Source organism: Anas acuta, chromosome 4 (assembly GCF_963932015.1).
Source record: "Anas acuta chromosome 4, bAnaAcu1.1, whole genome shotgun sequence".
Classification (NCBI taxonomy): domain Eukaryota; kingdom Metazoa; phylum Chordata; class Aves; order Anseriformes; family Anatidae; genus Anas; species Anas acuta.
In genome coordinates this window covers 3,872,714-3,895,749 of record NC_088982.1, presented here as the reverse complement: position 1 = coordinate 3,895,749, position 23,036 = coordinate 3,872,714, and the positions used below count along the sequence as shown (strand labels likewise).

General features: G+C 36.7%; 1 protein-coding gene across 4 annotated transcripts in view; it reads right to left on the bottom strand.

The window, feature by feature from the left end:
* The window catches only part of CTNNA2 (catenin alpha 2), a 468,162-nt gene that overhangs the window by 335,228 nt on the left and 109,898 nt on the right, over positions 1-23,036 (bottom strand). For all 4 annotated transcript variants that reach the window (XM_068679577.1, XM_068679580.1, XM_068679578.1 and 1 more), the window contains exons 4-6: positions 11,209-11,375; positions 7,291-7,410; positions 4,794-5,060 (exon numbers count right to left, since the gene is read on the bottom strand). In XM_068679577.1, coding sequence (XP_068535678.1) covers positions 4,794-5,060; positions 7,291-7,410; positions 11,209-11,375 — 554 coding nt within the window. The remainder of the gene's footprint in view (positions 1-4,793; positions 5,061-7,290; positions 7,411-11,208; positions 11,376-23,036) is intronic.

The window sequence follows — 23,036 nt, the reverse complement described above, 5'->3', positions numbered from 1 at the left end:
GTTTCTTATGACTTCAATTCTGAAACAAACACGTTTCAATTCTTTTTTTTGAAGCTCACATTTAGTCCATTTTCTTCCAGCATCACAAATCACTTCTCTAAAGAACATATTTACAAATAAATTGAGGCTGCATAAACATTTTAAGAGATTCATTCCCAGGTTGGCCATTTGCTATAGTCATTTGTCCAAAAAGCAACATTTTAAAGGTAGTTATTTCGTGACTGCATGATACTGCATCCCTTCTGTCTGTTACGTTTACGTCACCTTTGGACTACTCTTAATTTTATTAATACTTTAAAAAATGTCCTTTGTTATTCCTTGGTTGTATTCAGGTATGCTGTCTCTTCCGTTCCTACCCATTTTTTCCATTACACAGATATTAGATATTTCGCTCCATTTACAGAGCACTGCATTCACTAACCCTGAAAAATATTTTCAAGGCATTATTCATATCTCAGAAAAGTACATGATGATATTCCACTTATTAATTATGAACTCCATTTACAGCCTGGAGGACAGGGACCAGCGCATCAGCCACTTTGTTTCTCATAACAAGCAGTCATCTCCCAAATGCTAGACTTGAATTCTTTAAAAAATTACTGAAGATTGACTTACTGTGCCTGGAAGTTTTCTGTTCAAATCCTTCTAACAAAATGTGTGCATTTTCAGTAACTTAAATACAGAAATAACTTACATAGGAAAAACAAAAATAATTTTGACCACCTCTTTCACTTTTCTAGCAGATCAATCGCTTTATAAAAGAAATTTCCATATTCATTCAAGATAATGTGATTGTGAAATCAGATAGTAAAAGGGTGACAGGCACAGCAGCTCAAGATGTAACACAGCTGAATGTTGCTGGTGAGCTGCTTTAAAAATAAGTGGATGTCTGCGCAGAGAAACAATCAATCACTGGAGCAATAAAATAACATCAAGTATAAGGTGTGTCTGCTTGAATTAGCATCTGTTAAAAAACTGGGACTATATATATTTTTTTAACAAATGCAATCTCATTTCATTCCATTGATAGATACAGAACTTGCCAATTTATTATGTGTACACACACACAAAAAAACTCAAAGAGAAAGGCAGCTGACCAGCCTCATCAGTTTTCGTATTTTCTTTCTGGATTAATACAAAAGGTGACAGGTATTGGCTTCTCTCATCAATGGAAAACAATTTTTTTCCTCTCTTTCCCCCCCCCCCCCCCCTCTTTCTAAGTCAGAGACTTTATTTATTTATTTTATCATTGACTCATAATCCATCATGGACAACCCAAACCCTGCTCCAAACACAGAAATATTAATTTTTATGGATCAATATTTACTCTTACCCTCACAGCAAAAAGATGATTACCCTACTTGTTCCTATCAAAATGCAAGCAAGACATTTACAATTATTTAAAGTATTAAGTATTTTAGGGTGCCATATTCAAAACTCCTATAACTGGAATTTCAGCAATGCTTACACTTTCAGAGTGTTGTTTGCACATCCCACAACTGCATTTCCAGGAACTTGGAACCATAGAATCACAGAGTCATTAAGGTTGGAAAAGACCCCAAGACCCTACTACTAATGTCACCCACTACACCACATCCCAATCTCATTCCATGATCTGCCTGGAGGCACTCTCTGGAGATGCTCAGTGCCCAGTAAATACCAATTCTGCATGTCACTGACAGCACGTGGCAACAGCAGCCCCTTGGCAATGGAGAGGCTGAGACCTACTCAGCCTTTCCAGACCAAAACTACCATTTACTCAGTGTAAGTACAGTATTTTCAGAATTCACAATAAGTTCTTAGCAAAGTAACTTGCAGAAATTTGGGTAAGTTTCATGAGCGGAGCAAAAGTTGTGCTCTTAGTTGCAGCAAGAACCCAGAATATTAAACGAACATAAAGTATATACCAAACTTTAATAATTAATTCTGTCAATAGTAAATCCAAGAATATCTGGATTTAAATGATCTGAAAATAATGCAGAAACATGTTAGCTAAAAGACAAAAAACAGGCACTGAACATGTACTTTTCTAACTTCCATCTATCAACCTCAAACAGTACTTTAAAGCAGCAAATGCTGAGAAGACACAGATTTGTGAACTCTTCACTTCTACATAAACAATCTCTGAGAGGCAATAAATGATAACTTTTCCCAAAGACTTTGCAGCTGATAACTCACAGGTCACTCAGGCATACAACATTATGCAGTATGACAATTAACCTAATTAAACACAATATTTACATTACATGAGATGATATTTTGATAGAGAAAATATTAAGGTAATTTACACTGCAGTTATTTGAAGTGTTAAACCACAGAGCACTGATTCTGAAATTTAAAATACGGAAGCCCAAGAACCGGTAAATGTTATGGAAAAGTCTACAAACTTTTTTTTTTTTTATTGGTATGGAAGAATTATCTTGTCATACAATACCAGGCTTACTATGCACTTTATAACAAAATCAAATTGATCTCAATCAACATGTCTGATACTGTAAATAGACGTACTATAAAATCACTCTTGCTACAAAAAATAACCTTCATTTCCCTTGCTGACATAGTACTTTTTTTCCTGCCATATTTGTACCCATGACATAGTTAGGTGAGACTGGTAATTTCAGTTACTTTCTAGCTTGTTAAATATAAGGGTAAATTCAGAATCATCCCATGATCAAGGCTTTCCCTGAAGTTAGGAGAATGTTGTCTCTGCTACAAAATTGGGTCCAAACAAATCTCATTCAACAGCTAACCAGGGAGGCAAAATAGGTAGGAAATGTAGAGAGCAGATGAGGCAATACTTTAAGTTTTGGTATCCTCACTAAGAGAAGAAAATTTTTATTTCTTAAAATTAGAAAAATTCTCAAAAAAAAGCCTCGTTGTAACTATGTAGAGAACATAATACCATGACTATACATCTCACATACACATTTATGATGACATTGTGTAAACTGGAAAAGACTTTACCTGCAGATATAAACGATGAACAAATAGTCTCACAAAGAGGCAGGGCACAATATCAGATGTCTCGCACGGTCTCCACAGCCCCATGAATCACTAAATTTACTTTCACTAAGCACAATGACTCCCTTTGCATTGACCAGCTGCCTTTTCCAGATTGCAGTAGCATCATCAGTTTAGAATTGCTAAGAGTCATGTGTTTTCTGTCAGTTTGTCAAACCTCTGCTGTCCACAGCACGCGAAGTCCCACACAAAGCCAGAGGGCAATCAGGGATATTATTCTCAGGACCTTACCAGTATGGGACCTGTCAGCTGAGAAGGCTCTGAAAACCAGGCAGAATTCTTTAAATCTTGACCCACAACAATATTACAGGAGAAACTAGAAATATAGATACTAAAAAAGATTGTATCATCAACACAGGCAGTACTGCTTCTTTAATCTAAAAGCGTGATGAAGTCCATCTCAGCATCCTGCAGCAGTTCTGAACGGTTTTTATCAGTTTCACCTTCTGCAAATCCTTTTCATTCACTACATTTGCAACTTCTTTGGCCAGTGAAGGAGAAAATTGATTATCCACCCTTATGCAACCCTGTCTCATTCCCAGAGCATGGCTTCTCCTGTGCACCACATGAGGCACCACGACATGAACAGAGGATGTTTTCTAATGGCATGAACCCTTCTGCTTCTCAGCTACCAGCCTGTATCTCTCCTCCTGTGCCTATCCATGCATTTTCAGCTGTCATGTGTCCTGATCTGTCCCAATTTCCCTTTTGCTATTATTTGTATACTCATTCTCTGCCTTTTTTTACAGTATCTTTCTCAGTCCTTGAGCTTCCATTGCTCCTGTAATGTTTACTCTTTCAATTACCATCTCCACAGCAGGCCCAATGACAGCAAACCAGAGATGCAGAAGAGAAGCCTAGTTCACTAGGACATGAGATGAACATCCTCCCCAAATTCCTTCACTTTCAGTCCTAAATACAGCAGGATTTAATAGCTCCTGAAGGTCTTAAAGATGCTTGCATAGCAAATTCTTGCATTAGTCTAAGAAAAAAATATACCATTACCTAATAATAATTTTAGCAAACCCTTATCTAAAATCAGAATTAATGGGAAAAAATATTTTCATATACCGTCTTCAAATAAAGTTTTTCTACTTCCTAAAAAACTGCACTCAAGTCTGAAATGGGTTGAAAAAAAAGGGTTGAGAAAAAAGGGTTGTTAATGAAATTAGGTGTTAAGAAAGTTACTAAAGCAAAACTGGAGCTACTACTGTAACAGAGCCTTGTAACAGAATCTTGTCTGCAGCTACAGTTACTGATAATAACTGTGCTTGAAAAGATGTTTGACTCATATATTTGATGAACATAATTCATGACTCAACAAACACATTTTAATGTTTCTAGGACACTATTTTCCACCTGCATCTTTGTTTTCCTGTTCTACCTTCCTCCCTGACATATGGGAAAAATCTGTTTTTACCATTCAACAAAAGGCATGAAAAACGTCACAGAACTAAAACTGACAGATTAATCACACTTTGCATTATTTAGAACTATGTAGTAGAGTTTTCAAGGACACTAGGACATAAGACAACTTCTTTGTAACAGCTGCAGTGTATGAGCAAAAGCTCTTATAATTCAAGTCCATTAGCAGCAAACAACTATTCCTCATTAAAAGTAGCAGATCAATCTCTGCACTTTGCCTCTGCAGTCTCAGGAAATTGACATGAATGAAGAGAGAAATTTGAGTCCTGTTCAAAACCCACTCAGTTAAAAAGCACTCTCGATTTAATGGTGAAACACTTCATTTTCTGCACACTTTTGATACTTACATCAAATTCATTTAGTGCAGCAGCAAGCTCTCCTATGCCAGTGTGCCCCTTGTTCTCATCAGTGGGTGAGGTGGCCTGGGCAGCATTGGAGATACCAGCAATTGCTTCTTGGACTTGCTTGAAGACATAATCCCTGTTGGCCCTAGTGGCTGCAACATCAGGGTGACGAAGAAACGCTTGGGATGCAGTGTACAACATCGTGGCATTCTTCTTCAGAGCACCTCGAGCTGCAGCCATTTCATCCCTGCAGTGAGGATCTTTCAGTTCCTGCAGAAAAACATGCAAATATTAGGTTGTGAATGAAAGTTTTAGTGTTAGAATGTATTGTCTACACTGTAACTGTCTAGCAATATCACAGGAATGGAATTAATGACAGAATCTACCATAAATCCCACAAAATCTCTCTCCTGCTCAGTAAAGTCCACTCCTTCTGTGTAGCTACAGCTCATACATTCTGCTCAAAAAGAGCAGCACCATTCTTAAAGAGCCCATATGTATGCCTTATTCAAAGACCAGCAGACAATTAAGAAAATACATATATAGAGAGAGATATAGATATAGATATAAAATCTGTATTTTCTCTTCCTGATTGACTGGATTCAGTCTGCTGATTCCATAAAGACAACAAGAGTGTAGCAGTATCATTGCAGCATCATATTTTTGTTAAATATCATACTTATACTTACGTCCTTTAAAAAAAAAAAAAAAAGATTTTATTAATGAGTATGGTTTTAGTGCACAAAGGCTTTGTAAATACGCCCCTCTTTATTTTCGTTATAGGCATAATTATATTTTTATTATGGTTATTTAATTCATGGAACATATGCTTCATGGGTTCTTAAGAATTATGAATATTTCATGAGTTGGATTCCTCCTAAAGATTTTTTTTCCCCCTTTTTGTCACGGAAAATGCATGAATATGTCTTGCTTTCCTGTCTACCACTGGCTTTTAGATGCTTTTTCCTACGGCTTTCCTTGCATATATAAGGCACATTTTGCCTTTTCTTCATACTTTGCTCTATTTCTCATATGCTTTACTGTTTGTTTTATTGACATATACTCTCTTTTGTTTCCTCTGACAACAAACATCAGATATTGTGCATTACCTGACCAGAATAAGAAGACACATCCATGAGGAAATTTATAAATAAATATTATCTCCATGAAAGCCTTCCAAACATTAGGTAAGGTTGTCCTAACAACATTCATAAGCAGTAAGAAAACACTATTAATTCTGTTTTAAAATTGTGAACAAAGAATCTTGGAGAGCTGAATAGTTTACTTATGTTCACGCATAAAACCTAAGGCAAAAACTAAGAAAGAACCCAGATGTTCTGGGTTTAAAGGTTTTAGCCATTGATGAATTTCAAACACATGATTGATAGACAGTTCTCAAAGAGAATTAGGTTACCAAAAGCTTTGTCAGTTACAAAACAGAAGAGATTAAAGGAAAGCATATGAAAATCTAAGTACTACCTTCTAATTCTGCCAAGATTTTCCACAAGTATATGGAGCTCTTTAGTAGCATTGTAAAAATGTGCTTTAAGAAGGAAAATTTTAAAAGTTTATACTAAGATTTTCTGTTCTCTTATACAATAAGACCTCGAGACATGTACCTTCATTAGCTTTCCTATTCTGTTTTCACTTTTTCCTGTAATTATAACTACACTTCTGTAAAAGAAGTGTCTGAATATACAAAATAGCATTGGTTACATGTTACTAGGTTTTACATTTTTAATTTGTTAGAAATATACATGTGATACAGAAGTAAATTGGCATCACTGTAATGCAGAAAATAAATAAAAGGATGGATGTGAAAAGCCAGCTTTCTAAACCAGGTGTGCTGTGCCATGGAAGGAAAACATCCCTGAACGATTAGCAGCATTCAAACACAACTCAAGTTGAAGAACCCTTACACAACTCCATAATGACGCTGTCTAGACTCTTTGAAAGAATGGCATTTAGGAGAAATTTCTGTTTAGCACAAAGCTGTATTATTACAGGCACTGAATAAATGTTATGACTTCCTGTTCTTTTTTCCATCTGCTTTAGTAATAAATAAATCGTCTTTTTAAGTATCTAAAAACTAACAATATTGGTTTCAAAAAGTAGATTTCTCTTCTTTCTCTTCTTCCAGAAGTTGAATTAGACTAGACTACTAAAGAGCTCATGCTTTTTTAGCTGCCAGAGCGCCCTCAAATCAGCACGGGTTAGAATTAAACAGGAATAATCAAGTAAAAACTATTCTTAACCTCCTGAATCACTTGCCTTTTCACTCTTTATTCCATTATTAATTGAATCCACTTGAACAATATTCTTAAAGAAAGTAAAGGCATGTTCAAAAACTTCATAACATTCAGAAAAATCAGTATGATTAAATGATAGGCCATGACACATTAATTTGTTATCGTACATTTTAAACCAGAATTGAACATAAAACATAAGATCTTTAGAACCAAGTCTAACTTTCTCAACCACTGCTGTAGAATTCACTCACCTGTTGTCGTCTGGCAGCTACATAGTTCAGTTTTACCATCTCTTTCCCAAATTCTTTAAAGCGATTTGCTAAATCTTGCTCATTTGTTGCATTTTTCACTGCTTCAAGTGCTTCCTCTACCTAGAACATGACACATCAGTTCTGTTATCATTTTAATCCAGTCGCACTATTTGACAAAATCTGTAATTATTCTATTCATTACTCCTTATTATATGAATCCAATTTAGCTTTTAGGTCCATCACTGTACAGTGGCTTTATGATAGTCTCACTAACTTTAATTAGGTTTCTTAATAGAGGAGCAGTCTGATTGCCATTCTGCATGTACTGTACTTTGGAATCATGTAAAGCCAGTGTAAAAGGAATAACTATATTCATTTCCCCCCTCATACTTATCAGATAAAATGTTTAATATCTGTGGGTTTTGGAACAAAAGAGATGGATATGTTCTTAATGTGTGATATAGGCTTCATGTGAAAATACAGTGAAGTTGTTAGTTCTGGACAAGAATTTTAAAGACAGAAACTAAAACTTACTGTTAATATTTAAATTTACCCTAATATATTAAAAAATGCATTATTGTTAAACTAACGGAACAATAGATTTAACCCAAAACATAGTTATTATTTCCTTTTTCTCAGCTTTACCAGGAGATTCTTTTCAGTTACTTCAAAACTCAAAAAAGAATCTATCAAGGAAAACAGAGCTGCAGTTCTTCGGTCATCCTGTAGCTAGCAGACAAACATATAAAGCCCTAGTTACACTAACAAGTTAATCTATTAAATCTATCATAAAACTTTGCCTTATGTACAGCAAGAAAAAAATATATATGAAGGGATAAAATGTTCTTTCAACACAGAAAGCAAAGTAACTTTTCCTGTGACTTGGCAGGAATTCAGATTTGTATTTCTCTCCCTCATGAGATAAAAATTCAATTCCAAGCAAAAAGATTGAAAATTGAATACCTTCTATGCATCCTTTTAAACAGATACATTTTCTCCTCTAAGAGGAACAGCTAATTCCGATAGAGACATACTCCTATACAAGAATATGCTCGCAGCTTATTCTTCAAATGCCACCGGAAATCCATAAATTCGGTAGAAGATGGCGTCTAACGATTTTAGAAAAGAAACAAATATGTGTAGAACTTGTCTTTTAGTAATTTGTGTGGCTCTAACTGTGTTTTTCTATCTGTGAGAGAGGATATTTGTATTGTGATCTCTTAACTACCTTCTGTAGATTCAAGACTATCCACAAATTACAGGGCAGTAGAATAGAAAACTCATAGATTTCTATAGGAAAAGGTATAATTCCAGAACTTAAATCTGTAGCATTGTTGGAAGTATTTTTCTAAGCCGGAGAGCTGCAAGCTACACTTTATTCCAAATCCAATTACCTCCTTTTTTCTTAGAAAACACAGCAGTTTTTAAAGCTGAACTATCTGACTCCTTAACCTACTGAATAAAAATTTTAAAAGCATCACTGCACGAACTAATTTGCTCCTGCAGGTTTCCCTGCAAATTATGAACATTGCTCTTTCATATCATGAAGCATTTATATTAAACCACCTGAATCTCTAACATTTGTAATGACAAACATGGGCATGACAAACTGATGTACATTTTTGTAAGCCCTGCCAGCCCTCTATTAAATAAAATTGCTAGAGGATTTGTTACAGATTCCACTCTGATAATCACATTTTGAAAGATGTTGATTATACTCTACTGTGCATTATCTACTGTACAGACCATGAAGTTTCAAAATGAATAAACTGGTTACTTAGGCTATTTGAAAGGACATGGGCATGAAACCCTTATTTATTTATTTTTATAAAATTACTTTTTAAAATTCATTTCTGAGTAACTTCACTATCCTTAAAAAACACAACCACACTCAACTATGCAGATGGCTTCCCTTGATTAACTAGCATATACTTAATTACTATAGATTCATAATGCTCAATGTCCATCATCACATATTAGTGAAATTATCACAGCACATATTATATTGTTACTGAAAGAAATGACTGAGTGTCCTTACAGATCACAACTGCATATATCCCCTCTGAAACATTAATTAAAATACACTATTTCTGATGAAGTCTGAAGTGTAACACACTTCTTTGACACGCTTTCAATGAAAACTGATTGCAGTACATTGCAGGATCCCTGCAATCAGCCTTCATAACTTTGACATGGTAAATGATTTGAGTTTATTAATTTTATGGTTAACTTACACCAATCTTTGAATGTTACCACTGAGTCAATACAAGAGCTGTCCCATCATAACAGATTTTCAATATATACATACATGTACATATATATATATATAAACACTTTTTTCCTAGTAATTTATTTTTAACTTAAAACTAGTTTGCATTATGAAATGGTAAGATAAAATAGTTACAATGTCCAATCCTCAGAAATAAATTATACTTTTTGACCTGAAAAAGATAATCAAATTTAAGGTCTTGAAATTGAATTTTGCTACGAACAACCACAGACATCTGGCTTCATTGAGAACTGGAGACTAGGACATTCACAGTGATAACTGACAAATGCAGAGATTACAAACCACAGTGCCATATACTGCCCTTGCAAATCCAGGGTGCAAACTGTGTAAGTAAATACACCCATTTCCAAAAGACTATTAGGCATTTGTTTTCTCAATAACATAGCACACTGCCGTAACTGAAGGAGGAAATATCAGATATGAGAACAATATTTCTCACCACCTATGAAAAAGCTTGAATTTTACTCATAGTGCTTAGAGAAATCTGTTGTTCCTAATATTAAGTGTTAGTCTCACTAGCAAAGGATTATTTGAATTATAGTTGTTTGCAGTATTATAGTGGGGAAAAATTAAAAGCATATTCAAGAGAGATGATGTTTACACTGAACATAATCACAGAGCCATGCGTGACAGCTACGAGAACATCATTCTGTTACTAGAGCAGAACTCACTAGTATACATGTAGAAAAATCTGCTTTTTTATTATAAAAAATGTTTTCATACTATTTAGCTTATCTGCACAATTTTCCAGTTGAAAGGTTCCCATCGTTTTGCAAGAACATAATTTTATTGTACAGTCACACTGTTAAAAAGACAAACTAAAGAAAAAAAGCTGTCCACTTTGTATGGACAGTTATTAAAAAGAAGGCAATTCCTCTGCCAAACACACACATGTACTCTGAAGGCTTTAAATATTTTGTATATGAACTTCTGCAGATTTTTTGTTTGTTTCAGAGTTTTGGGGTTATTTATGCAATAAAAATAAAATAGTCTAAAAATGAGAAAAAAAAAAGCCAAAAACAAAAACACTGTATTTCAATCAGTTTTAACATGCCCACATAAAAATATGAATAGTTGCAATTAAATGTGAATACTAATCCATACCAATATATCTTGTAATCTGTAATTCCTCTTTATTCTGTTTCATTGTTGACCGATTAAGCACTTGTACTATTTTCTCAGAAAGAAAAAAAAAAAAAAATCATCTGCTGACACCTCCAGAAGTTGTGCAGACTTCAAGTACCACAACTGTAGTACCTAAACTCTGCCACAAGATAGCAATACTTTACAAGTACTGAGTTAGTAAACGATCCAGGTAAGATGCAAAGTGAGTCAAGCAGATGCATCTGTTCAGTTCTGCGGGGTGCTTATCAGCAGTACTACTCCAGTCATGGAAGACATCTGACAATTTTTGCTTTAAGTCTCCAAAATTTCATTTCCTTAAAATTAGAAAATGAATTAGACCAACACAGAAATGCGTGCTTCATCCTAATTCCCACTCAGCACTTTAAGAAAAAAAACACAATGAAATAGAGTAGGAAATGCGAACACTGATATCCACTACTGATTTGTCCCTATTTGTGTATATACAAAATGCATAAACAATACAGAATGTTAAAAATGCATACAATTTTCAGATGTGACAGAAGCCTCATGACGTCAGCCATATCAGCCAGGATGAGCAAGCGAGTAACGGCAGAAAGCAAGGCACGAGCAGCCCGCACCATGGTGCCTCGTTTCACTGAGGAGCACGGGTCGTCAGCAAACTCTGAAGAGGCGATTCTCATTGTTTCTCCTAGAATTGAAAATAATATAATTAAAGAATAGTTTTACATGTGTTTGTTTTTTTGTTGTTTGTTTGTTTTTTTCCCCAGAAAGTATAAACCATCCACTAATTAAGTGCTGTTGGGAAAATATTAATGGCTTAGTACCCAATATTGAATTGCACAAGGGAAATATATTGTAAAAATGTGTACAGCAACTGCCTTGGTATTTTCCTGTCTTTTTTCTTTATTCCCAACCTGTTGTTGTTTTAGAGCAGTCACATGTAACAATTAAGAAGGAAAACAAAATACCTAGACAGACTGCTGAGCAAACTGCCACAACAAAAGACAGACACCACTGTGTTACACAATTACAGAACTCACCTCTGCCGGCAGAGAGGACAGAGTAAACCAACACTATCACCCCTACTGCATCTCTCTACAACTCCTTCTTCCAGCTACATCCTCCTTCAATCCTACAAGAACTCCTTGCCTTCTTGCTCACATACATATTTACTCTGTGTTTTTCCACCTAGAAGAGCTATCACTTCTACTAGAGAGTTTAAAAATAAACAAACAAACAAAAAAACTGAGTAAAAGAGTAACCATTGCTGCCGTAATTTCATTGTCCAGTCTTCTCTTATCACTCCTTGTATTTTCCATCCCAAATTGCCCTAATACTCACATTTCCCCCCTTCTCCCCTCCCCCTTCCTCCCCATAGCTCCCATAGCTGCCTTTCTATGGACAAAGCAAAACACTCTCTGGGATAATAAATACCACATGCGCTGCCTGGATACATTATTCCTGTTTAATTTTAGCAATGAATCATACCATATCCTGAGTTGGAAGGGACCCACAAGGGTCCTGGAGTCCAACTCCTGGCTCCACACAGGACCACCCAAAAATCAGACCATGTGTCTGAGAGCGCTGTCCAAATGCTTCTTGATCTTGACCGCTTTCCTAGGGATCCCGTCCCAGTGCCTGACCACCTTCTGTGTGCAGAACCTTTCCTTAGCACCCATCCTGACCCTCCCCTGTCCCAGCTCCATGCCGTCCCCTCAGGTCCTGTCGCTGTCCCCAGAGAGCAGAGCTCAGCGCCTGCCCCTCCGCTCCCCTTGTGAGGGAGCTGCAGGCCGCCATGAGGCCTCCCCTCAGCCTGCTCTGCTCTGGGCTGAACAAACCAAGACACCTCAGCCGCTCCCCTTATGTCTTGCCCTCTAGACCTTTCACCATCTTTGTAGCCCTCCTTTGGACACTATCTAATGTTTTTTTGTCCTTATATTGCGGCACCCAAAACTGCACATGGTTCCCAAAGTGAGGCCGCCCCAGCACAGAGCAGAGCAGGACAATCCCTTCCCTCAGCCAACGTGCCATGCCATGCCTGAGGCACCCCAAGACACGGTTGACCCTCCTAGCTGCCAGGGCACGCTGCTGGCTCATGTTCAGCTTGCTGTCAACCAAGATCTCAGAATCCTTTCTTCGCCAAGAAACACAATCGTGTTATTCAATACAATACTTGGTAAGCAGTTTGACATTTTTAAGGACTAACGTCACTTCTCCATTTGAGTAGACAGAAGTATTAAAAAAGAATAAACATTTCTTAGTGCTGGTGCAATGGAAGAGCTGAGGCTCCTTCCATAAAGCTGAGATCTAGTAATTGTATGCTAACATAGCAAATATTGCTTTTAAAGGAGTAACAGTAGGACTAGGTTGAAATACAGTAGCAAAAGAAGGGCAGGGAGTAGCTGAAGGATAATATCAGAAAGAAGGGTGAGCAACAGAAATAAAAGAAGTTTGCAAGATAATAGCAGCAAAGGCTTTGAAATGAAATTAGGAACTTCTTTTCCCCTTTTTACAGCAAGGAATAAGTGGCATACCTAAGCATAAAAGAGTTTAAAAATCATAACTCTCTTACAAAGATTTGGTAATCCAATTTAAGCAAACACAGATTGTGAAGCTCAACTAAACGGGAAGTATTACATTAAATTACACAGAAATGTGATTAACATCACACAGAGATCAGATAAAACTGGATATGTTAAAAAAAAGAAATAAAATAAATAAAAAATGTGAATGAAAAATAAACAGCACACCTCTGGAAGTCAAAGAAACTAATGGTTTAATGCAGTGGTAAGAGAGAAAGAATTGCACACATCATTTCCTTTCATATATGACTCACAGAGGACAGTGAAGTGGCTTCTACTATAGGATGTTTGTTTTTTCTCTAACTACCAGAAAAGCAAAAGAACACATAGACCATGCAGAAATAATACAGAACATATTTCAGACCATAATTTCCCAAAACTATGCCAGCCACCTAAGAAGCAAGTTTTTCGCTAATGATCTGGAACACAGCAAGATGCATTTAAATTTTACAAGTTACTGGCAGAATTGTACAGTTCCAGATACGGGAACCTCAAGCTGACACTAAAACTAAAATCTAAATATTTATGCTAATAACAAATCTGCAAGCAGTATTGTAACATCAGAACTGAAATCCAACTGATTCCTAATTGTCATGTGAGCATCAAGGACGAACTGACTAGAATATAAACTTCACATTATATGCTGAGGCTCCCAGAAAAATCCAATGATTCTAAAAGGTGATTAGAATGTTTTTAAGTAAGCAAACTACTATTAAAATTTGTTATAAAATAATAAAACACTATTCTACGCAACAGGGAGAATATCATCACTTGCTGTCACCTTCATCCTTGTAGGAAATGGGTGATTACATCTTACTTCTCAACAGTGTCAGCTGAAAAATAAAGTGAAAATACATCATATTCCTTAAGAAATGGGAGAAAAAGTATGTATTCAAAGTAGAAATTTGGGGATACTACTGTTAATCCACTCTGTGAGAAACACACTTGTGTGTTTTAAGGGACTTCAAGATGGAAAACAACCCAGTACAGAAACCGCAAAACTAACCTTTCAAAACATTTCAAAACTAAGCCAGCCCAGCAATGGAATACAAACCCATCTATGTATCTATTGGAATTATGGTGTGGCTATGCCAAGCAAAAACAGTTTTTAAGACAATCTATTTAGCTTTCTTTATACTGATAGCCATTGAATAACAAAAGCTCCAAATTCAAGTTGCTTTTTAAAATCTAGCATTAAAAACATAAACTTTCAGCAATTTCTATATTTGAGTTTATGACTTTCTTTTCAAACCAGTTTTATTTGTTCATATAATACAAGAAGCTGAATTAAAAGGTTCATATTTGTTTTCACCTATCTTTCTACTATAATGCCATCAATTCCACTCCACTGTGGGACAGTGACACTTTCAATCAGGCAGGAGCAGCATATGCTGCCTGACCAACTAGCAAGGGGAAAAAGCAGTTTGGACCTGCCATGCTCTTGATGCGAACACAAGTCTGAGTTTGTATTTTGTCTTCTCCCTCCAGTTGCTGATTTTTTTTAAATTGTTTTAGTATGATGTTTATATTCTTTTGTATTGTTTGAAACTAGAAAACAAATATATTAGGAGTTAACAAAAGATCAATAACTATACAAGCCTCATTTCCCTAGGAAATCAGGCTGAAAGAGGAACAAAAGCTATTTAGAATGAGATAGTAACACAAACTTTGCTATTAATGTTGAAAAAAATCCTGTTTCTCTTCAATACAGAAACTCTCAAAGAATTTCTAACAAATCAATACCTGTTTACATTGCCTTTAGGACCATTATAGCAACATTCAAAAAAATACCAGAAAGCATAGATTCCCATAAGACAATGCAAATAGTAAAGGAGATAGCCCAAATGGGTAATTCTCATCAGAACTCTTCGTTATTTTATTACCATTAAGACTAAACATTGTAATTTGTGTGCAGTGTACATGTATCTTGGATGATAAGTCAATAGCACACACTTTCGGAATAATTCTAATTGCTCATGGCCATGGCTGCATATTTTTCTTAAATTTCCATCAGGTTGTCAAAATTCCAAAAATGTTTTTTAAAAGACAAGGAACAAGCAATCACTGCCAGATAAAGAGACAATAAAACAAATATCTAGACATGTTTTAGTGTTATATTGCACAGCACTCCAGAATCAAAGTTCTAGGTATCAACAGCTCTTGGCTCAGATTGTGCTGAAAAATAAGGATGAAAGTTTTGCTAATCATTTGAGTCAGTTACTCAAAATATTCCATTGAAAGTAAGAGGTTGAGTGCAATCACAGAATAATTGAGAATCTATCACGGGCAAGCGTTAGATTCAAATCTCCTAACATTTGATCCAGAATGTAGATAACTGGGATTAGTTTAATCAGAGTAACAACTAGGAAGGCATCATCTTCCCTCCAGTCACTTATTAAAAGAAACTATCACAGCTTTTTGTAGAGAGCCTGAACCAATATGATCTCAAAGAGCATAGTGAGCTGATTTGAACCCAAGGGGGTATGTGTAAGGGTATAAAAATACCAAGGCTATAAGTCTTGGTATTTAAGCCCAAAGTTGGTTTCAGATGAGACAGAAGTGATGCTGAGCAACCAGTTAAAAACCTTTTGTATATGAAAATATTTTGGCTTTAAGTATATCGAAAAAGCTCTGAATTTTGGAACCAGATGCCCAAGAGTTCTTTAAACTCCATTTAGATATTAAAAAGACTTAATAGATCTTTGCCAAATTTTCAGTCAGTAACACTGTTAATATTCATCATTCAGATGAATATTTACATTGAACCATAAAAGAAGTGAATGACAGTTGGTAATTGGCCAGTGGCTCCAGGAAAACAAGCAGAAAAATTACCTTCTTAGGTTTGATTACTCCAGCAGATGTAACTAGCAAACATATTTGAATCAACAGTAGTGGACAAAAAACATATGGAGAGGCAAAACAGCAGCTTAAAAAGTTTGGATTAGATATTTAGCATTTAAAAGCTAGAGTTAAGTAAAAAGAATCTTCTCCTAAGTAATTAAGCAGAAAGTATTAAACATATTCAACCATCTAAGCAAAACTGGAAGGAATTAATATAAAAGTTCATAGCAGGTCATTTGACCCTTGTAAAGAACTAGCATTTCACAATTTTAAATCTAATAGTCTAGCAAGCGAGATGTTACTGGGGAGCAAGGGTTGTCTATCTCAGTGCCACTTAACATATTCTTATCCTTGTACAACAGTGGTATTGAACCACTCTTAGGCCAAAAGAAATGTTAGAGCTACAGCTAGTAAAATTACATTTCAGAGAAACCTTTTTATCTGAAAAAAGCCAACCCTATTATTTTCAGTTATCTGTTTCTTTCCAAATTCATTTCAAGTTATTCTGTAGTCAGTATTAAATTACTTTCAGGGAAAATTAGGTCAGTGCAAGAAACACAGACATCTTGAGTCATCAGGTCTGCTTCCTTGCTACTGCAGACAGTCATGTCATAATATAATTAATAATAATTTTAATATGATAACTACACTCATAAACTTACCAAGCTTCTATCTTTGAAGCAGCTCAGACATTTAACCCCAATTAATCCTACTGGAAGTAGAAAATTCATTCCAAAATGAACTCCAGTATCTGACTTTTTTTTTTCCCTCATTAGGGACACTTTAATTCCATACTGGCTGTATTTATAGCTAATTTATACCCATTTCTTCTTATGCCCCATTTGTCCTTCCATTTAAATAAGTATTCTTCTTCCACTATGTTTCCTACTGTTCCTTTTTCACTTCTTGCATTTTTTGTGATGAGCCATGACAGATTAACAGCATTTCAGTCTCCTCTCTTGCATGGATTTGCACAGATATTCCTCTAATCATTTCAGCAGCCCTATGAACTGGCTGTTTCTGGAATATATGTGTTAAGAACTGCAGTTCTCTGGGAGATACTTTATCATTCTCGGCTACTAGAAATACTTCACCTGATACTCTCAAAGTATATGTAGAGCTTTTTCATAGGCACATCACGTCTGCCATTTTCTGACTAACATCCATATACTAGATTCTTTGGCACCTTGCTTTAACAATGAAGTATAAATTTAATTTACATTTCTTAAATGAGAAGTCTGAGTTGGCTTAGTAGGTGATTTATAAAACCTAGGTCATTCAGCAGAGAAAGGCCCTATCAGCCACATAAGAACTGCTCACCATTAATAAATAACAAACAAAAAAAAAAAAAAGTGAGAGAAAGACCAAACAAAAAGAGAGAAATCCAGCCTAATTCCTGAATACTAATGATCACTCCAAACCCTGCTGCTACTGTGAAATTAGGTCTCATAAATGGACAACATTTCACAGGCTAGGATCCATTTGGGTTGGGGCTGACAGAGCTTTTGGAGATTTTTTTGTTTGTTTGTTTGTTTTGCTGTTGCTTTTCATAGAATCATAGAATCATAGAATATCCTGAGTTGGAAGGGACCCTTAAGGATCATCAAGTCCAACTCTTGACACCGCACAGGTCTACCCAAAAGTTCAAACCATGTGACTAAGTGCACAGTCCAATCTTTTCTTAAATTCAGTCAGGCTCGGTGCAGTGACCACTTCCCTGGGGAGCCTGTTCCAGTGTGCAACCACTCTCTCTGTGAAGAACTTCCTCCTGATGTCAAGCCTAAACTTCCCCTGCCTCAGCTTAACCCCGTTCCCGCAGGTCCTGTCGCTGGTGTTAATGGAGAAAAGGTCTCCTGCCTCTTGACACCCCCTTACGAGGAAGTTGTAGACTGCGATGAGGTCTCCCCTCAGCCTCCTCTTCTCCAGGCTGAACAGGCCCAGTGCCCTCAGCCGTTCCTCGTACGTCTTCCCCTCCAGGCCTTTCATCATCTTCGTAGCCCTCCTCTGGACACTCTCCAATAGTTTCATGTCCTTTTTATACTGTGGTGCCCAGAACTGCACACAGTACTCGAGGTGAGGCCGCACCAGCGCAGAGTAGAGCGGGACAATCACCTCCCCCGACCTACTAGCGATGCCGTGCTTGATGCACCCCAGGACACGGTTGGCCCTCCTGGCTGCCAGGGCACACTGCCGGCTCATATTCAACTTGCTGTCTACCACGACCCCCAGATCCCTCTCTTCTAGGCTGCTCTCCAGCGTCTCATCGCCCAGTCTGTACGTGCAGCCAGGGTTTCCCCGTCCCAGGTGCAGGACCCGGCACTTGCTCTTATTGAACTTCATGCGGTTGGCGATCGCCCAGCTCTCCAACCTATCCAGATCCCTCTGCAAGGCCTTTCCACCCTCATTCGAGTCCACAACTCCTCCAAGTTTGGTGTCATCAGCAAACTTGCTCAAAATACCTTCTATTCCTACATCCAGATCGTTTATAAAAATATTGAAAAGTACCGGCCCTAAAATGGAGCCTTGAGGGACCCCACTGGTGACCGTCCGCCAGCCTGACGCAGCCCCATTCACCATAACCCTTTGGGCCCTGCCCATTAGCCAATTGCTCACCCATTGTATGATGTTTTTATTTAGCTGTATGCTGGACATTTTGTCCAGTAGGATCCTATGGGAAACTGTGTCAAAAGCCTTGCTGAAGTCCAAAAAAATCACGTCAGCTGGTTTCCCTTGGTCCACCATACGGGTGATCTTATCATAAAAGGAAATCAGGTTAGTTAGGCAGGACCTACCCTTCACAAACCCATGCCGGCTGGGACCAATGACTGCTTTGTCCCCCAGGTGCGCCTCAATAAGTTCGAGAACCATCTTCTCCATGATTTTACCAGGCACTGACGTGAGACTGACAGGCCTGTAATTGCTAGGGTCTTCTTTCTGACCCTTCTTGAAAATCGGCACAACATTTGCCAGCTTCCAGTCTACCGGGACCTCTCCAGACTCCCAGGATCGTTGAAAAATAATTGAGAGAGGTTCCGCGATGACGTCCGCCAGCTCTTTCAGCACCTGGGGATGAATCCCATCCGGACCCATGGACTTGTAGGGATCCATGTGTGGACTTGTAGGGATCCAGGTGGAGTAGCTTTTGTTTATTTTGTTTTGATTCTGAGTAATGACTAGAAGGTTTTGTTTAAGTTATTATGATTTTTTAATGACAAAGCTATTATGTAGGTGCTGGGAACTCATCTGCTTGAGAAGGTTTGAGCCTGCAGTTACTGACTCCCAATATCACTATCAAATCACTTCGGTTACTCTGACGAGATTTAATCAGGAAACTTACTCCATCCGTGCTTAGATTTGAAATTAATCAGATTGAGTCATTTTCTCCCAACAAAATTACAGCACCTAGAAATTAAGTCTTCTAGATGTCATTCTCACAAAAAACAAAATGACCAAAAAAATAAGAACCCACCTTTTTTCCATAGATTTTCAAAATAAGATGTCATTTGATTTGCAATATTAAATTCAAGGTGTCATATAGGAGCAGATAAAGATGTCTTTAAGTGTATTTATCCAGAATCATGTACACATACAGGTCACACAGTAATTTCCATTGGGTAATTCAAGTAACACAAGCTTAACTTCTGCAAAAAGCTATCAAGGGATGATTGAAAAGGTCACCAAAACTCTGAAAGATACAGCACATATTGGCTCATTCACTCCAAAAACGGAATGAATGGAATGTCAAAAGTGCAAAAGGAAAGGTCAATCCACTGCACATCTCATGCTGAATTCCACTGAAATTTCTACTTCTCATCACTGAAGTCTTAAATTGGAACAAGGCTCCAACAAACTGGATTGTGTTAAGTGAATACTGTACATTGAAAGGGAAAATCAACTTGAGGAATAAAAAAGAAGCTGACAAACAGATGAAGTCAACGAATCTTTACATATATGCACATGTATATTTAGCAACTATTCGTGTTCCTATTTTTTTTACTGAAAATGTTTTTATTATACCAGTAGCCAGGAAAGGTGTTAATAAACAAGCATCCTATGCTGTTCATAAACAGACATATGCACACAAATATATGCAAACGTATCGAAGAGAAATTAAAGGATGATGACATGATTGTTTTTTTAAGAAAATTAAACAACCTCCAAGTGCAACTGTCAAAAAGCAACCATGCTATTATCATAAATGTGGACTTTCATAAAATTTACAAATAAAATATTCTAATAAAATCCCGTTAAAAAATATCAGTGTGGCCACATTAAGCGGAATAACAGATTACTCATCTTTATAAAAATAGTAATCTGGCTAACTAATCAGCTGTTACTGGTATGACTTGGCTTTGGGAATCCCCAGTTCCTGAGACCAGTGGGAAAGCAGGAAGGCAGGCTTGGTGGAAGAGGATGAGGTTAGGGAACATTTCAAAGGAGCTGGCCAAGGTCATTCTCAATTACCTTTGAAAGACTATCGTGATTGAAGTCTCCTGAGGACAGGAAGAAAACAGATATTGCTCCTTTCTTTGAGAAGGAAAAGAATGTGGATCCAGAGAGCCAGTCTATTTCACCTCGATCTCCGGGAAGGAGATGAAGCAAATGATCCTGGAAGTTCTTTCCAAATTTACAAGGAAAATGATTGGGAGCAGTCAGCATACATTTATGAAGTGAAAACCATGCCCAGCCAACCAGATAGCCTTATACAATGAGGGGAAAATGATGCCCAGAGAAGTTGTGGAGTCTCCATCAGCAGAGATGCTCAAAACCTGGCTCTGAGCAACCTGCTTAGATGACTCTGCTTCAAGCAGGGCCATTGAATTACACTACCTTTAGAGGTCCCTTCCGGCCTCAGTGACTGTGTGAAATCTCCCCCTCTTCCAGATATTAAACAACTTCAAGATCTTGCACTACAGCAGTGCTGGTACAAGACCAGAAGCGTGTGATTTCTTAACTATGGAAGTCAAAATGATCTACCCTCTGGATCTTATCAGCTCTTTCCTTCATATATAACAGCATAATGTTTAAGTCTAGCAGCAAACACAAAACAAATTGCTTATGCCTTCTTTGGGACTAACGTTATTTTCTGTATCCTGAAAACAGAACAACTCCTTTGTTTTTTATGGATATTGAACAGGAATCCTGATTAGAAAATGTTATTCTCTTTGACGAGTATTTTAGAGTACTGTCTTTTTAATTGGAGACAGAGCATCGCTATAAAAGTATTCTAAAATATAATCACATATAGACTCAAACTGAGTTGCAGATTCAACGTAGAACACTGTTCATGACATTAGATAATATGAAAGATTTGAACAACCCATAATTGCTAATAGGCTGTGTTTAAATAACTTAAGTAGTTTTTTTGTTGTTGTTTTGTTGTTTGTTTTTTCTCTTTGTTTTAAATCTTTTTCTCATGGATGCAGTTATGCATCCATGTTAAACCAAACAAAAACAACCCTTCAGAGCAGAAAGATCTGCAGTTTTATCCCCTTTGCAGTCATCCCATCAAATAGGCTGGGACACCCTACTGACCATCCCAATATACTTACCTACAGTCAAGTTTCTGGTTCAGGTATAATGGTCTAAATCTAGTCTTTGATGGCTGTTTTTCACTTTCTATATTCCTCCTGCCTTATTAATCATATTTCATTATTTATATCCTATCTTAAAACATTATGTTTTGTTTATTGCATTTCAAACTCCATTCTCTGTAATTGAAATGAGTGCATTTCAGTAGTAATCTCTATTTGGACATCATATAATCATTTGTTAGCATTTGGGAAGTCAGTTGTAGAGTATTTTCATACTGAAGAGTGCTGCATTGTTACTAAATATAAATGTGCATTTTAAATGCTAATCAGAATTTCCAAAGCTTCACATGAATGCTATTAAATTTTCATCTCTCCTACCCGAACACCTTTGTTTTAAATTTTTAGTACAGTGTCCTCTAAAACTTACTTCCTCTTTCATCAGCAGTTAGGACTTTGTTCTCTTTCTGTGGAACAATGACCACTTTTTCATTGTATTAACAGATTTCAATGCCAGGAAAGGCCACATATGATCTAACTTGATCTTTTCCCATTAAATTGCAGCCACTAGAGCTGTACTCCTCTGGAATTGATTATACAGACAATCTATTTGACTTAAATTTGACTAGCTTTACATTTGACATTTAGATAGAGTGATATCAGAAGATGAATCACTATGTATTTTATAGCACAATGGATATCCTTAAAGCTAGTACATATTTTAGATTCGATATTCGCATTTACATCCAATAACACTACCACCTCATTGACTTCAGAGACCACTGAAATGTATCATTTAAATTAACCCAACTACTTTTTTGCTAAGAGATAGTAAAATACTGAGAACACAGAACTTGAAGACATTTAGCCACAGATCTATGACAATCTAATACAATTATTTCACAAATGCTACACTTCAGAAAGAACTTTTCTAATTAACAGTCAGATTAACAGTTCATTTGAAACATCACTGATACACTTAAGTACAATAAAGCTTTAATTAAATTTCAATTCATAAGTAAATTGTTTTGGATGTAAGAACGTATTACCATTTCTAATCCCTCTTTGTCTACAGCTCTCAGCTACTTCTCAGACTATCATCCTTCAGGGATAGACTAAACAACTGACTAGGCTTCATGGAATTGGACAGCTGATGTAAAGAACATCTTAAAAATTTAAGATTGTGGTTGATGCTAGGGAACTTAAAAACACACTGGGCCTCTTAAGATATGAATAAAAACAGAAGCAAATTTTAAAAATCAAACAACAGAATTCTAATGTGGACTCATTTGTTTCCTGGCACACGTCAAATGTCATGCAGCTGAACTTCAAAGTTCTGCTGAAGACAAGGACAGTGCTTTTGGGTTTATCTCAAAGCAGCATCTGTACTGCCTA